At 36.6% G+C, this 16,481-nt stretch overlaps 1 protein-coding gene across 1 annotated transcript in view; it reads left to right on the top strand.

Annotated features, from left to right (window-relative positions):
- The first annotated feature begins 1,097 nt into the window (after positions 1-1,097).
- TCTN1 (tectonic family member 1) overlaps positions 1,098-16,481 on the top strand; it is a 32,210-nt gene continuing 16,826 nt past the window's right edge. Inside the window, exons 1-3 of the mRNA XM_027857362.1 lie at positions 1,098-1,181; positions 6,772-6,902; positions 8,209-8,360. Of these exons, the coding sequence (XP_027713163.1) occupies positions 6,815-6,902; positions 8,209-8,360 (240 nt within the window). The 5' untranslated portion in view covers positions 1,098-1,181; positions 6,772-6,814. The remainder of the gene's footprint in view (positions 1,182-6,771; positions 6,903-8,208; positions 8,361-16,481) is intronic.

Genomic DNA, 16,481 nt, shown 5'->3' with positions numbered 1-16,481 from the left:
ATTTGTCATCATTGCCAATCTGATGGGTATAACATGGAACCTCTGAATTGTTTTAACTTTAATTTTTCTTCTTATTGGTGATTTGGAATATTTTTTCATATAGATACCCCATCTCTTTGTTCCAAAGAGTTGAACCTCAGTTAGACCTCAGTTTCTTCATTCATCATTATTTTTTAAAAGTTGGATATCCTTATGATAAAGCATAAATTTCACTCCCCAAATAAGGTCTAGTGTAAGCACTGTCTACAACACTTTAAATGAAGTCAGACATTGAGAGACAATAGAACTCTGGTCAGATACAATGATTAGTATTGCTCCTGTACTATCAAAAATTAAGAAATGCCCCCCTCCTTTCTGTTAACAATATACTGTGGGGAAATATATTTTGTTGTTGTGTTTTTGGGTTTTTTTTGGCATGTACTTTTTTTTTTTTAAAGTTTTGAGTTCCAAATCCTATCCCTCCCTTTCTTCCCTGTCCCCTCCCTGAGATAGTAAGCAATCTGATATAGGTTATATGTGTGTAATCATGTAAAACAGGAAATATACTTTGAAGGGGGCCATTCTTTAGATGTTGGGAAAGTATCTAATATCAAAACAAAATATATGAATAGATTTTAAAAATTACAATCTGGTATATTCCTGCTCCAACTGGTTAACTTGTAACAGTCAGTCCTCTAAAAACAGCATTAGAATTATTTATATGTGACTTTGGAAGTCATCAGATTTTATCTTAGTAAAGTATATGGTAGAAAGTCAGCATGTCATAGTGGATAGCTAGCTTCAAAGCCAGAACGATTTGGGTTCAAGTTCTGCCTCTGAAACATTCAGGGCATGACCCAGGGCAAGTCCCTGAATCTCTTCTAGGCTACTCTTTAAGCCTGTAAGTCCCAGAGAAGGTGCTGACCTGTGTTGGTGGAGGGAGTTTTCTCACCTGGGAGTTCTCTCTACCAATGAAATCACAAATCTGGCCCCTTTCTTAAAGTACATTGTGTATTAAAATGCCTGTGGTCATTACTACCAATATGTGTAACTCTTTGTTGACCTGCTCTGTTTTCTCTAGTTTCTGCACTCTGTGTGTGTGACTTGTTAGTAGAAGAATGTGATGTTAACTGCTGCTGTGATCCTGACTGCACTTCCAAAGATTTCAGTCTTTTCTCAACATGCTCAGTTCGAAGTGTCTCGTAAGTTTACAACTTTGGTGAATCCAGTAGCTTCTGATTGACCCTCCAGTGCCTGCTTACCCTGTGCTTCTTGATGATCTCTAGAGCATTTACTCAGTCTCTTAGAGGCCTTTCTTTTGTGCTTTTGCCACTTTCACAATGCTCATGTATCATTTCAGCTATTTATCCATTGTCTGAAAACTTTGTCCCTGGAAGGAAAATCAAAGCCTGTTTTCTTGAATTGGAGATTATTTCAGGTCATTTCAAGTCAGCCGTTTTATAACATCAGTAAACTTCTCATTAACATTTTATGGGAAAAGAGTGCAGTTTGATTTCATACCATTTTTACGATACAACAAAGAAATAGATAGGAAGGCTTTGTTTGGACTTTTATGATAGGTAAATTTCCAAAAATTCTGGCAGTTCACATTGTACATGAGAACAGTGGAAAACAGCATTCCCAAATGATTAGAATTTGAAAAATCTATCTTGAATTATCTGTGTACAAGTATGTCAAATTTTAAAGCTTTAAAAAAAGAAGCACTGAGAGGATGATAATTGATGAAGATAGTAGGATGATGAGACAAACTCATGATTCTGAGAACGATCATTTAACTTTATCTTAATAGAAGGCTTAGCAAATGATAGTTGATAGATTGAATGCTTTTCAAAGTTATTCAGTCTGTTTTCATCAGAGCTCTTTTGCTGACCAAAGGAAAAGTGGGTCCATTCTCCCAGTATCCCAATGGATTTGTGATCTTCTTCATGTCACTACTCCCTCCAACAATGTATATCACAACCCTTCACTGCCTATGCATCTTATATGACTCATCCATCTACTGCCTACAATATGTGGATACCAGTGGAGAATGACAGCTGTCCATTAGTTAGCTCTTTTATTTTCCTGAAAGGGTTAATGATAAATATGGGTGAGGCTTCTGTGTAGTCCAGAGACCTTTGGCTTGTCTTCTTACCCTTAAACCAACTTTTCTAACACATTTTTGTCATCCTTTCCTACATATATGCATTGAAGTCATCAGGTAGCAAAATATATTTTGATTTGGAGGGTTGGTCTTAGTGAGTTCTTTAGCCTGGTTGTTGGCCATGCCTGAAGTGTTCCTCCTCTTCACTTCCACTTCTTGGAATCCTTGGTTTCTTTCAAGACTTAACTAAAGTAGCACCTCCTTCATGAATTCTTTCCTGGTCCTTCCAAGTGCTAGTGCCTTCCCTCCAAGGTTACCTTGTGTCTGTTTTGTTTTCCTTGTCTCCCATGTTATAATGCAAGCTTCTTGAGGGTAGGAACTGTTAACCCCTTTATCTTTCTATCCTTAAAACCTGGCCCCAGTCCTAGTCTCTTATATACTTGTTGATTGATTGATGAGTAGACTTTCTCTGTCTTACCATCTTCTGTAACAGAGATGGGAATGGAAGTTACCATCATTTTCATAGTGGTCTTCTTGCAAACATGAGATAACTAAATGTCTTAGGAAATGATATTTCTTGTTGCCTTTAGATGCATGGTAAAACCAACTCCACCAACTCCTTTATTTTCCTTTCCATGGAAAATTTGTGAACTTTCTATTTATCTGCAACTTCTTTTTGCCTTCTCATTTCATTTATAGCGAGAAAATCGAGATGGGTACAATATTTATCCATCCATTCATTGAACAAGGATCTCATAAGAGTGCCAATGTATAAATTAATGTTTGTGACAGGGTAAAAACTATGATTCTTAGTTCCATTATCAGCCACTGTTACTATTTAAGTGGAAAGATTGAGCGCCATTTTGTATTTTCCATTTTTACGAGTTGCCTTGGTCAAAGAATTAATCACCAAGTGGCTAATCTACTGGTGATGAGATTTCCTCCTTCCTAAATAGGCTGATCATTAGAAAGCAGAATCAGTCTGTAGCTAGGCCATACTCAGAGCTTTTCTAGTTTGGGAGAACCTACCAGAGCTTTTGCTGTCCTGACATAGTTTTTAAGAACTCAAGACTCCTCATCAGAATGGGACTTTGTCCCATTTTTAAGCAATTCTAAAACACAAAGCCTCAATTGAGCAGAAAGTTTGGGGGATGGGATGCTGTGGTTCATTTTCTTGTTAATGGAAAGTTAACTAAAAAAGTGTCTGTTACTGTTGCTAAATTAAGATATCTGTTGTTGTTTTTGTTATGTAGTTATGTCTGACTCTTCATGACTCCATAGACCATACCACACCAGGCCCTTTTATTCTCTACTATCTCCCGAAGTCTGTCCAAATTCATGTTTGTTGTTTCCATGTTACAATTTATCCATCTCATCCTCTGCCATCCCCTTTTCCTTTTTCCTTCAGTCTTTCCCAACATCAGTGAGTCTCATCTTTTCATTATGTGGCCAGAGTATTTAAGCTTCAGCCTCAGTGTTCGCCCTTGCAGTGAAAAGCCTGAATTAATTTAAGTATTGACTGATTTGACCTTTTTGCCATCCAAGGGACTCTCAGAAGTCTCCAGCACCATAATTTAAAAGTGTCAATTTTGCGGTGCTCGGCTTTCCTTTTAAGTTCAACTCTTACAGCTATACATTGCTACTGGAAAAACCATAGTTTTTTCTGCAAGGTGATGTCTCTGCCTTTTAGTATGCGTCCAGATTTGCCATAGCTTTCCTTCCAAGGAGCAAGCGTCTTTTAATTTTATGGCTGCCATTATTGTCTGCAGTCATCTTTGAGCCCTAGAATATCAAATCCAACCCTGCTTCCATTCCTTCTCCCTCTATTTACCTAGAGGTGATGCCAGTTGCCAAGTTCTTAGTTTTTTTATGTTAAGCTTCAAGCCAGCTTTTACTCTCTCCTTTTTCACTCTCATCAAGAATATTCTTAATTCCCTTTCACTTTCTGCCATCAGAGTGGTATTGTCTGCATATCTGAGATTATTAATATTTCTCCCAGCAACCGTAATTCTGGCTTTTGATTCATCTAGTCTGGCATTTCACATGATATACTCTGTATTTAAGTTAAACGAATAAGGTGACAATATACAGTCTTGTCATACTCTTCAAATATTAAACCAATTAGTTGTTCTATGTTTGATTCTAACTGCAATCAGGTTCCTCAGGAAACAAGTAAAATGATCTGGTATTCCCATCTCTTTGAGGACTTGCTACATTTTGTTGTGACCCACACAGTCAGAGGCTTTAGAATAGTCAATGAAGTAGAAGTAGATGTTTTTTCTGGAACTCCTTTGCTTTCTTCATAATCCAGTGAATACTGGTAATTTGGTCTCTAGTGCCTCTATCTCTTTGAAAACCAGCCTGCTCTTCTAGTACCTCTTGGTTCACTTATAACTAAAGCCTAGCTTACAGAATCTTAAGCATAACCTTGCTGGTGTGTGAAATGAGCACAATTATTAGGTAATTTGCATTGCCCTTCTTTGGGATAGGAACTCGGCCTGTTTCCTCTTTCTCCTGAAAGTGGAGTGTTATGTGGCAGTAGGAGGGTGGGATTGTTGGAAGAATGAACAAACTCTTACTGCCCCCAAAGCGTGCTTTGCATATTCCTACTTCAGTATCTTTGCTTATACCATTGCCTCCACCTGGGGAAAAAAAGAATAATACCAGTTAAGTGAGTGATCTGGTTAGTTAGGTTCCTGTTAATCAAAGGTTTACTATATTTTACCTTTCATGAACTTAAAAATGTTGGTGAAGACTTAAGAAAGTATGTCAGCAACTGATCATAGTACGTTTCCCTCAAAACAGGCTCTTCCTCCTGACTTCCTGATTGTTGTCAGTAGTGCTGTCATTCCCCCTCCTGGTGGGGTGTGGTGCTAGGAGCCTTGGTTGATGTCATTTCTAACTCTTCTTTCTCACTCCTCTCCTTCCTTGGATGTTCAGTTTGGCACAAAATTTCTCTCATCGATGATGTTTTACATAACTATCCTTTCTATTTTTGTTTTCACAGTGACTCTCTTAGGCCAGACCTTTATCATCGCATTGTTGCACCTCTGTAACAGCCCCCTCACTGGGGTCTTTGCCCCTGTTCTTTCTCCATTCCAGCCTGTCACATGAACCATCACTAGATTAACCTTCCTAAACTCTGCATCTGTTGTGTCATTTTCCTGGCTAGAAGCCCTTAATGTTTTTTGATTGTCTTTTGAACAGACCTGCACAACTTGGCAGTAGGTAGGGGCCAAAATTAAAACAGGCTAAACTTCTTCGGCTACCGATAGCTTAGACTAGAGACAGACTGATGATGGTTGCTTGCCATGGGTCTTGTAACAAACAGGAGAGTGTGCAGTGGCAACCCTACATTTTTCTTGGGTGGCCCGGAATACTTTGGCAGGTCACAAATAACCTGCGGGCTGTATGTTGTGCAAGCCTGCTTTGGAATAAAGTTCAAGCTCCTTAGCCTGATATTCAAGGCTCCTCATGATCTGACCCTATTTTATCTATAGATTGTTCTAGTTATTGTCCCCAAATTGTGCTCCTACAGCCCTACCTCCACACCTTTGTTCTCGCTCTTCTCTCCACCTCTCTAGTATGACTTTCCTGCTCTCCTGCACCTTCTCAGTCCTTCACGCCCTAGCTAGGCTCCCTCTCCCCTCTGATCAGCCTACTTGAAAGTGATGTCTTCTGCCTCTGAGTCCTAGTTCCTGTTCTATGTACCACTCTCTTGGCAACTATCATTTGCTTCCTTGTATTGTGAGTTACCCTTTTTATATGTGTATGTTTTATCTCTTTCTCTCGATTGTAAGCTCCTTGAGGGATTTACTGCGTTATGCTCTGTTCCGTCCACAGCAGTGCCTAGCATAGGATTTGCACACAGCAGCAACCAAATAAACATGAATGGATTGATCAGTTGATTTTCCTTACTTTTAGCAGGTCTGCTGTCTCTCTTTATTATCTATTTATATTCTGCTTTCAATTGTCACTCTCTGCTCTAGTCTTCATTTGTCAGTATCATCATTAACTACTCCGCTAGATGTCTTTTCATAACTCCTACTAGCATCATCTTCCTCACTTTTCTTTTCTGTTAACTACCCAGCCCTCTATTTCTGCATCTTCCTGACGTCATTATCTGGTCCATCCGTCTGTCAAGTTGATTGCCATTTGTCACTTCCTCCGTGGGCTGTATGCTTGGCTATGCTATGATTTATAAGCACCAAAAATGATCAGATAATTTCAGACAGATCCATTTTTTTCTTATTCCACATGATGTGTTCTTATAGTCCTTAATTCATACCTTAATTCAGCAAACTAGAAATTCTTGAATCATTCCTAGTATCATAGTTACAAGCAAAATTGTTTTGTAACCCAAGCCTCCATGGACTGTTATCCCATTAATTTTACCTTGGTTTTTAATGCTCACTTGTATCACAAGGCTCTCGACTGTTTCATATTGTACTAAATTTTTTGGTGGTTATACTTGTCCAGGTTTTTTCTTGCATTATAGGAAAGATAGAATTAAAAATGCTAAACCCTTTAACAGTGAATAAACTCAACAACAATGGATCTATTTCATATTTTCACAACAGTCTCAGTAGAGCTGCTAACCTAGTAACTACATCCATCTGACAGTTTTAAACCAGTCTTGCCAAAATTGTCTATGTTGTAGACTTTAAAGCCTTTTTTTTTGTTTTCAGAAGTGACAGTCGTTTATGCTTTCAGAAGATAGCCATATATGAAATGAATTTTACAGCACATCCACCTGAAAGACTATTTTACTTAGCTGAGCAAACAAATCCATCTCTTTTCTGCCTCTACATTCTCAACTGTAAGTATCTGATGAAAAGTGTATTTAGTTAAGACCCAGGGGAAAAGTTTCCTTTACACTTCTTTTGTGGTAAGAATAAGGCCTGGATTCAGGATCCAAGTAGTCTGACCCTCCTCGTGATACAGCTAGAGTACAAGGGAGTTATTCCTCCTCTTCAGAGTGTCCTTTGCAAATCTCCTCAAGGAATGCAACATAACTGCATGTTAATGCTTTTCTTTTGAAGTAATTGTGTTTATATTTTCCTAATTTGTAGTACACCAAGCTATCAGGATGTTTTTTTTTTCGTGAATGTCTTTTTTAATTTGACTTCCTCTTTGTTGTAATGGTACAGCTTTAAATAGTAGCTGTAGTTCCTGTTTCTTTTTTCCGCTTTTTATTTTTATTGAGGAGATTTGCATAAAAACAGTATTTATTTTTATCAGTTCATTTAGTGTTGATCAAGGCTTATCAAGGTCCATTTTCAGAGAACAGGTACTGGAAAATTCCACTAAGACTGGAGAGATTAGAGAGACCAGGGATGTTAATTTATGGCGCTGCCTATCTACTAAAAATATTTTTCAACTATGTAGTTCATTGTTTTTATCAGAATGATATTAAGATTTTGATTCACCTTTCCTTCATAATTAAGAGAGAGCAAGAACGTAAGTTACTGATTTGTAATTTATAACAGGAAATAGTGGTACTGTGAATCATTTTTCTGCCCTCTGACATATTCAGGGATACACACAGCTCATTTTCCTTCTTCTGGTTTGTAAGACACAGAAGAATTACCCTCAGTTGCCTCTTTTTTAATTGGTTATGAGGTGAGGGGAATAATCTCTCCCTGTTTTCCTGCATGAGAGGCAAAAAATGAATTCTTTTATACCCACACAAACTTAAGGTGGTTTATTGATCCAGCCTATAGGTTGGAGAACAGAGCTGACCTTAAGTGATTTTTGTACATGGCTTTATTACACAGGAGCCATATTAGATTTTTCTCCATATTGTGGTGAGAAGTGTGTCCAGCCTGCTGGCACGTGGACTGGCCCTGATTCAAGCAGGTAGAACAATAGAATGTATGTCAGAGTTGCAAGGGGCCTTGCATATCATGTAGTGTAGTCTCTTCATTTTACAGGGGAGGAAACTAAGTCTCATGGAGATGAAGTGACAAGAGATGTGGAAGAGAACTCCATGGAGATAGTCGGATTTAATCTGGTGGTGTATTTCAAATGAATATATTTCTTTTATTAGTCTTAATTCTGTTTGAAGGTATATTCTTGAAAAGCTTTTATGTTGACATTGACAAATATGCTTTTTTTCACAACAGACAAAGTTGAATTATCCTTTATTACTACTGAATTCCCCAATGAGAAAAATTTTGATAATTTCTTGAAAAAGTCTGTTAATTTTGCCAACACTAAAGAATCAGACATTTCTCACCCAACCATATTGAATACTCCAACTGCTACCAAATACAAGGTAAGTAGAGAGGCTGATTTTAGTAAAGTCCCCTTTCTGAGAGATACAGAACCCTATACTAGGAAATCTACTTTCATCTCTCTTATTTACTATAAGATTGTATGCTTCTGTAAGGCAGGGATCTTGTCTAATTTCATATTCTCATCTCTGCTGTTTAGCACAGTGTCTTGCACATTGTAGGGTCTCAAAAATGTTTTTGAATTGAATCTTTCAAGATGTCAGGAAAGCTAGTTTTGTGATAATACAGAATTTACATGGTAAACCCAAGTTTTGTAACTAATATAGATGTGTTAACCAAAGCACAAGAAACAAACACTTTAGTAAAATGAAAAAAATGGGTCTTTAAAACCTCTGTTAAGTATGTACTTCTTCTCTTTATAGTTATTTTCATTGTTCTTGGCCTCAGCAAAATACAGGAAAATTCTTGTATTATGATATGATTAGAGTGGGGTTAACTTTTCACATCTGAAGTCTTCTTCTCAAGTCTGATTTCATTGAGGACTGGAATGGCTCCTACCACTGAGCTGACCAGCCACCCAAATTCTAGGATCTAAACTAATTTGCTATTATATGTAAACTCCACAAGGCATGCCTGATTCTTCTTAGCTGATCCCAATACAATTCCAGTATGAAATCACCTCACTTCATCTAGTGGCCTTCACGCTTTCCAAATTGACCAAGGATTTTTTGACATCTACATTGGTTCAGTAGAGGTATGCTTGCTTACTTGATGAAGGTACCAGGGCTAGAGTATTTGTTAGTTATATAAATTTGGACTGGTTAATTGGTTGATTCAATTAACTCCTACCCTATTCACTTTGTTTTATTATTTCTCCCTTTATTTTTTATTTTTATAGTATAGCATTTGTTTTTAAACTTTCAGTTCCAGATTCTCTCCCTTCCCTCTCCCATCCACATTGAGAAGACAAGCAACATGATACACATTATCCTTATGAAGTCATGCAAAACATATTTCCACATAAACCATGTAGCAGAAAAAGTGAAAAAAATACGTCAGTCTGCACTTAGAGTTCACCAGTTCTCTCTCTGGACCATTGATACACTTTAATAAGTTTAATTGATGTCTTTTATTTTTACATCATAATCATTCCTGGATATATTTTCCCCCCACCCCTCCATCCTGTGAGCCTTCCCTTGTAACAAAGACTCAAAACTAGTTATTATGGAGACCAATCTGATAGTGTGTGCAGCATTCTACACACTTGGTCTTCCTTATCTCTAAGAAAGGAAGAGGAATCCATGGCCTCATCTCTGAGGCAAAGATTGGTTATTAGAATGATTGGACATTTGGCTTCATTTTAACATTCTTTTTATTTATATTTTGTAGTTGTGTATGTTATTACCCTGGGTTTGTTTACTTCACTCTACATTAGTTAATACAGGTTTTCCCATGTTTCCCTGAATTCCTCATGTTTGTTACTTACTATGGCACAATAATATTCCATTACATTCATGTACCACAATTTTTTTTAGCAATTTCCCAGTTGATGGCCACCCACTTAGTCATAGCATACTTCTTTATTACTTCAAAAGCACTGTGATTTTGGTGATGTAGGTATTCCTTCTGTCCCAGTATGCCTTAGTAGATTGTTTGATGAGTTGCCATGGTCATAAGATCTCTCACCTTGTGCTTGTGCCATATGGGTAACGAGCCCATCTAAACAAGCCCAACTATCTGGGTTGGTCTTTGGATAACATTCCATCATTGAGCTTTCTCAGAGTCTTTCTAGCTTAGTGAAACTTGCCAGAGATTTTGCTCTGCCTGTGTAGCCTTTAAGAATGAGTCACCTCCATGCCACACTGTGGAAGGGGAGGAGGATTTTAGTGGAGGAGCAGTCTTTTTAAAAAATTGAATTCAATTTTATTTTCAGTTCTGAATTAACTTCCTTTCTCTTCCATTCTCCCCCATTGAGAAAAGCAGGAAAAACACAACCCATTACAAATACGTATAGTCATACAAAATAAATTCCCTCATTAACCATGTTCCCTTCCCCTCCTCCCCCCAAAAAAATAAAGAAAAAGAAAGATAAGAAAATACTCTGAATCTGTCAGCTCTCTATCTGGAGGTAAGTAATATGTTTCATCATGAGTCCTTTGGCATTATCTTTAGTCATTATGTTCATCAGAGTTACTAAGTCTCTCACAGTTGATTTTCATTACAGTATTAAAGTTATTGTTTGAAGTGTTCTCTTGGTTCTACTCACTTCACTTTGCATCAGTAACCATGCCCTTCAGCATGTCTGCTCAGTAGTATTCTATCACATTCATGTATCATAGCTTGTTCATCCATTCTTCAGTTGATGGGCATCCTCTCAGTTTCTGATTCTTTGCTGCTGCAAAAAATGCTGCTATAAATATTTTTGTACATTTTGGTCCTTTTCCTCTTTCTGTGATCTTTTTTGGGGTATAGACCTAGTAGTAGAATTGCTGGATCAAGGAGTATACACAGTTTAATAGCTTTTTGGGCATAGTTCCTAATTGCATTCCAGAATAGTTAGGCTAGTTCACAGCTCCACCAGTAAGTAGTACATTAGTATACTTGTTTTCCCACAGCCCCTCCAGCCTTTGTCATTTTCCTTTTCTGTCATGTCAGCCAATCTGATAGGTATGAGATGGTACCTCAGAGTTGTTTTAATTTGCATTTCTCTAATCATTAATGATTTAGAGCTTTTTTAATATGATAAATATAACTTGGATTTCCTCCTCTGAAAACTGCATATTCATATCCTTTGATCATTTATTAATGGAGGAATGGCTCTTAGTGTATATTTGACTAAAGTCCTTTTATATCTTAGAAATGAGACCTTTATCAGAAAAATTTGCTGCAAAGATTCCCCCCCAGTTTCCTGCTTTCCTTCTAATTTTAGCTGCATTGATTTTGTTTGTGCAAAACCTTTTCCATTTTATGTAATTAAAATTATACATTTTACCTCCTGTGAATCTCATTTGGTCATGAACTCTCCCCCTGTCTATAGATCTGAAAGGCAAATTTCATTTATGCTTCACTAATTTCTTTATGATGTCACTCTTTAAATCTAATGTACCCATTTTGAGATTATCTTAGTATACAATGGGAGATATTGATCTGTACCTAGTTCCAGTAAGACTTCTTTTCAGTTTTCCCAAGAGGTTTTTTTTTTTTGATTTTTAATTTTTTCCTTTTTGGGGAGGCAATCGGGGTTAAATGACTTGCCCAGGGTCACACAGCTAGTAAGTGTCAAGTGGTAATTGCCTCTGAAAATAGCTGCACAAAAACATGATGCTTGGGACAGTGCCCCCTCCATTTGGGAAGCAGAGCCCTATTTTAACTTAAAAGTTAAGAAATGGCCTGGGAAAATGAGCGAAGGAGAGAAAAAATTCTGACCATAGAAAGTTATTATGGTGAAAAGGAAGATCAAAATACGTACTCAGAAGAAGACAACAAAGTCAAAATTCCTGCATCCAAAGCCTCAAAGAAAAATATGGATTGGTTTCAGGCCTTGGAAGAGCTTAGAAAGGATTTCTAAAAATCAAGTAAGAAAGGTGGAGGAAAAATTGGGAAGAAAAATGATAGTGATGCAAGAAAAACATGACAACAGTCAATAGCTTGGTAAAGGAGGCACAAAAAATACTGAAGAGCATAACACCTTAAAAAAAAGAATAGGCTAAATGGTAAAAGAGGCACAAAAATCCAATGAAGAGAAGAATGCCATAAAAAGCAGAACTGGCCAAATGGAAAAAAGATATACAAAAATTCACTGAAGAGAAGAACTCCTTAAAAAGTAGAATTGGCAAAATGGAAAAGGAGGTATAAAAGCTCACTGAAGAAAATAATTCCTTAAAAGTTAGAATTGGGCAAGTGGAAGGTAATGACTTTATGAGACATCAAGAAATAAAATCAAAAGAATGAAAAAATAGAAGAAAATGTGAAATAGCTCATTGGAAAAACAACTGACCTAGAAAATAGATTCAGGAGCGATAATTTAAAAATCATTGGACTACCTGAATGTCATGATCAAAAAAAGAGCCTAGACATCATCTTTCAAGAAATCATCAAGGAAAACTGTTCTGTTACTCGGTAAAATGGAAATGGAAAGAATCCACTGATCACCTCCTAAAAGAGATCCCAAAAGATTTAGGAGCTTTTACATTAAAGGATTAGAGGGCTTGGAATGATATTTCAGAGGGCAAAAGAACTAGAATTACAACCAAGAATCACCTACCCAGCAAAACTGAGTATAATCCTTCAGGGAAAAAAATGAACATTCAATGAAAGAATGGATTTTCAAGCATTCCTGATTAAAAGACCAGAGTTGAATAGAAAATTTGACTTTCAGATATAAGACTCAAGAGAAGCATAAAAAAGATAAACAGGAAAGGGAAATCATAAGGGATTCGATAAGGTTAAACTGTTTATATTCCTCCATGGGAAAATCATATTTATAACTCCAAAAAACTTTCTCATTATCAGGGCAGTTGTAGTGTATGTAGACAGAAAGCAGATGTGTGAGTTCAATGTGATGCTATATTATCTAAAAAAAATAAAAGTAATGGATGAGAAAGAAGAATGCCCTGGGGGAAGGGAAAGGGAGAGGCAGAATGGGATAAATTATCTGACATAAAAGAGGCCTGAAAGAGATTTTACAGTGGGGGAGGGGAAGATGGGGGAAGTGGGGAGGGGGGAGCACCTGAACCTTACTCTCATCAGAATTGGCTCAAAAAGGGAGTAATATACACACTCAGTTGGGAGTAGAAATCTTATCTTACCTTACAGGAAAGTAGGGAGGGAAGCAGATAGGAGAAGGGTGGGGAGGGAGCTAAAAAAAGGGAGGGCAGATTGGTGGAGGTAAAAGTCAGAAGCAAAATACTTTTGAGAATGGACAGGGTAAAAGGAGAGAGAGAGAGTAGGATAAACAGGGGGGAAATAGGATGGAGGGAAATACATAGTTGGTAGTCATTACTGTGAAAAAAAATTTTATGGTGAGTTTCTCTGATAAAAACATCATTTCTAAAACATATGGAAAACTGAGTCAAATTTATAGAAATAAGAGCCATTCCTCAATTGATAAATGGTCAAAGGATATGAACAGGTAGTTTTCAGACAAAGTAATCAAAGCTATCTATAATCATATGAAAAAATACTCTAAATCACTATTGATGAAAGAAATGCAAATTAAAACAACTCTGAGCTACTCCCTTACACCTGTCAGATTGGCTAATATGACAGAAAAGGAAAATGACAAATGTTGGAGGGGGATGTGGGAAAATTAAAACACTAATGTGCTATTGATGAAGTTGTATACTGATTCAGCCATTCAGGAGAGCAGTTTGTAACTATGCTTAAATGGCCATAAAACTGTGCATATCCTTTGATCAAGCAATACCCGTACTAGGTCTATATCCCAAAGAGATAAAAATCAAAAAGGAAAAAAACCTACGTGTACAAAAATATTTATAGCAAGCTCTTTTAGTGGTGGCAAAGAATTGGAAATTGAAGGGATGTCCATCAATTGGGGAATGGCTAAACAAGTCGCTGTATATGATTGTGATGGAATACTATTGTACTTTAAGAAATGATGAGCAGGATGCTCTCAGGAAAGCATGACAAGATTAAGTGAACTGATGCAAACTGAAATGAACAGAACCAGGAGAACATTATACACAGCAACAGCAATATTGTATGATGATCTACTATGAATAACTTGGCTATTCTCAGCAATACAATGATCCAAGACAATTCCGTAGGACTTATGATGAAAAGTGCTGTCCAGAGAAAGAACTGGTAGAGCCAGAATGCAGATCAAAGATGCTTTTTCCTTATTTTCTTTATTTTTCTTGTTGTTGTTGTTGTTCTTGGGGGGGGAGGGGTGCTATGTTTTCTTTCACAGAATGAATTACATGGAAATGTGTTTTGCATGACTACACATGTATAACCTATGTCAAATTGCTTGCCTTTTCAATGGGGGAGGTAGGAGAGAGAGAGAGAGAATTTGGAACTCAAAATTTGAAAAAAATGTTTAAATTCTTTTTACATGTACTTGGGGAAAATAAAATATTAAATAATATTAAAAATAAATACTGTCCAAGAAATTACTAATACGTCAGTTTATTTTTTAAAAAGTCTGTTTTGCTTCTGACTACTTTTTCATTTATTCTAGATTTCCTCTTAGGCCCCTCTCTCCTTTTCCCTCAACCTCTTTCTCTCTTGCTTCCCTGTTGGATAAGATGAGTTCTGTACTCAACTGTGTGTATTTTCCTACCTTGCACCAGTTTAAATTTTTGACAGTGAGGTTCAAGTATAGCCTACTCTAACTGTCCCTTCCACTGTTTAAATTCTTCCTTAAACAAAATTTCCCCATTCTTCCTCTTCATTCTTCCCATTTCTCAGTGCATACCTGTTTTCCATTCTTCCATTTCCATTCTTCTTTTCAGATCATCCACACTGTTAGCATCATAACTAGACTTTCTGTCTAGATTCCTTCTAAGACCTCTGGTAATGATAAACTTCTGATGGGTGACATGTATCATCTCCCTATATAAAAATGTAAACAATTTAAAACTTCTTTTAGTTCCTGATGATTTCTCACTCATATTTACCTTTTTTTGTGCTTGTTATGATGATTGTGTTTACATGTCAGATGTTCTACTGAACTCTGGGCTTTTCATTAGGAATGTTTCAAAGTCCTTTATTTCATTAAAGAACTATTTCCTCCCCTGTAGTATTATACTCAGTTTTTCTAAGGAGGTTATTCTTGGTTGTAAACCTAGGTTTTTTTGGGTTTTTTTGTCTTCTGGGATACAATATTTCAAGCTTTCTGTTTCTTATAGTGGTAGCTACTAAATCTTGCGTGATACTGACTGCTCCATGGTACTTGAATTCTTTCTTTTTAGCTGCTGCTTGCAGTGTTTTGTTTTTTTTTTCTTCCTTGACCTAGGAGCTCTGAATTTTGGCGAATATTTCTGGGAGTTAATATTTCTGGGAGGTTTTTTTTGGAGGTGAGGTTCTTTCAGGAGGTGACAAGTGGATTCTTTCAATTTCTACTTTGTCCTCTGGTTCTAAAATATCTGGGAAGTTTTGTTTTATGATTTTTTGAAATATAGCGTTTAGGCTCTTTTCTTTGTTCATGGCTTTCAGGTAGTCCATTGAGTTTTAAATTTCTTTGATCTTGAGTCTTAAATTATCTTTCTTTGACTTTTTTCTGGGCCATTTGTTTTTGCTGTGAAATGCTTCACATTTCCTTCTTTTTTTAGTCTTTTGGCTTCATTTTTATTATTTCTTGATGTCTCGTAGACTTTTTAGCTTCTGTTTAGTCATTGCTAATTTCCAAAGAGTTATTTTCTTCAGTAAGGATTTCTGTTTCTTTTACCAAACTGTTAATTCTCCTTCCATATCTTTCTTCCATAGCTCTCATTTGGTTTTTAAAATCTTTTCTTTTAAAAAAGCCCTTTCTTTAACTCTTTTAGGAATGCAAAATAAATACAAATAATAAATAAGCATGGTGGACCCTGGCTGTTGAAGGAGTGGAAAAGGCTTCATGAGTCTTAAAACAAAGGAGGAATTCTGTGAGGAGAAGCTGTCTAGGGTGGGCATTCCAGGACAAGAAGAGGCCATGCAAAGGATATATTCATTGACATTATTTCTTTAAAATATCAACATTGTATTGAGTCTGGTAGAAAGTAGGCATAGACCAACATCTCATATAATATACAAAGATTAGCTCAAAATAGTTACATGATTTAGACATAAAGGGTGATATCATAAGTAAATTAGGGGAGCTTGGAAAAAATTATTTGTCAGGTCTATGGATAGGGAAGAGTTCATGACTGAACAAGAGATAGAGAGGTTCACGGGAGGCAAAATGAATAATTTTTGTTATGTAAAAATAGAAAGATTTTGCAGAAACAAAACCAGTGCAGCCAAATATAGAAGAAAAGCAGAAAAATGGGAAAAACATTTTAAAGCAGGTTTCTCTGATAAAGGTCTCATTTCTTAAATCTATAGGGAACTGAGTCAAACATAAAAATAAGAACCATTCTCCGATTAACAAATGATCAAAGGATATGACCAGCCAGTTTTCAGAGGAAATAATCAAAATTATCACTAATCATATGAAAAAATGC

The sequence above is a fragment of the Vombatus ursinus genome, unplaced genomic scaffold (assembly GCF_900497805.2).
Source record: "Vombatus ursinus unplaced genomic scaffold, bare-nosed wombat genome assembly UNPS02012122.1, whole genome shotgun sequence".
Classification (NCBI taxonomy): Eukaryota; Metazoa; Chordata; class Mammalia; order Diprotodontia; family Vombatidae; genus Vombatus; species Vombatus ursinus.
This window is presented reverse-complemented; position numbering and strand designations above follow the sequence as displayed.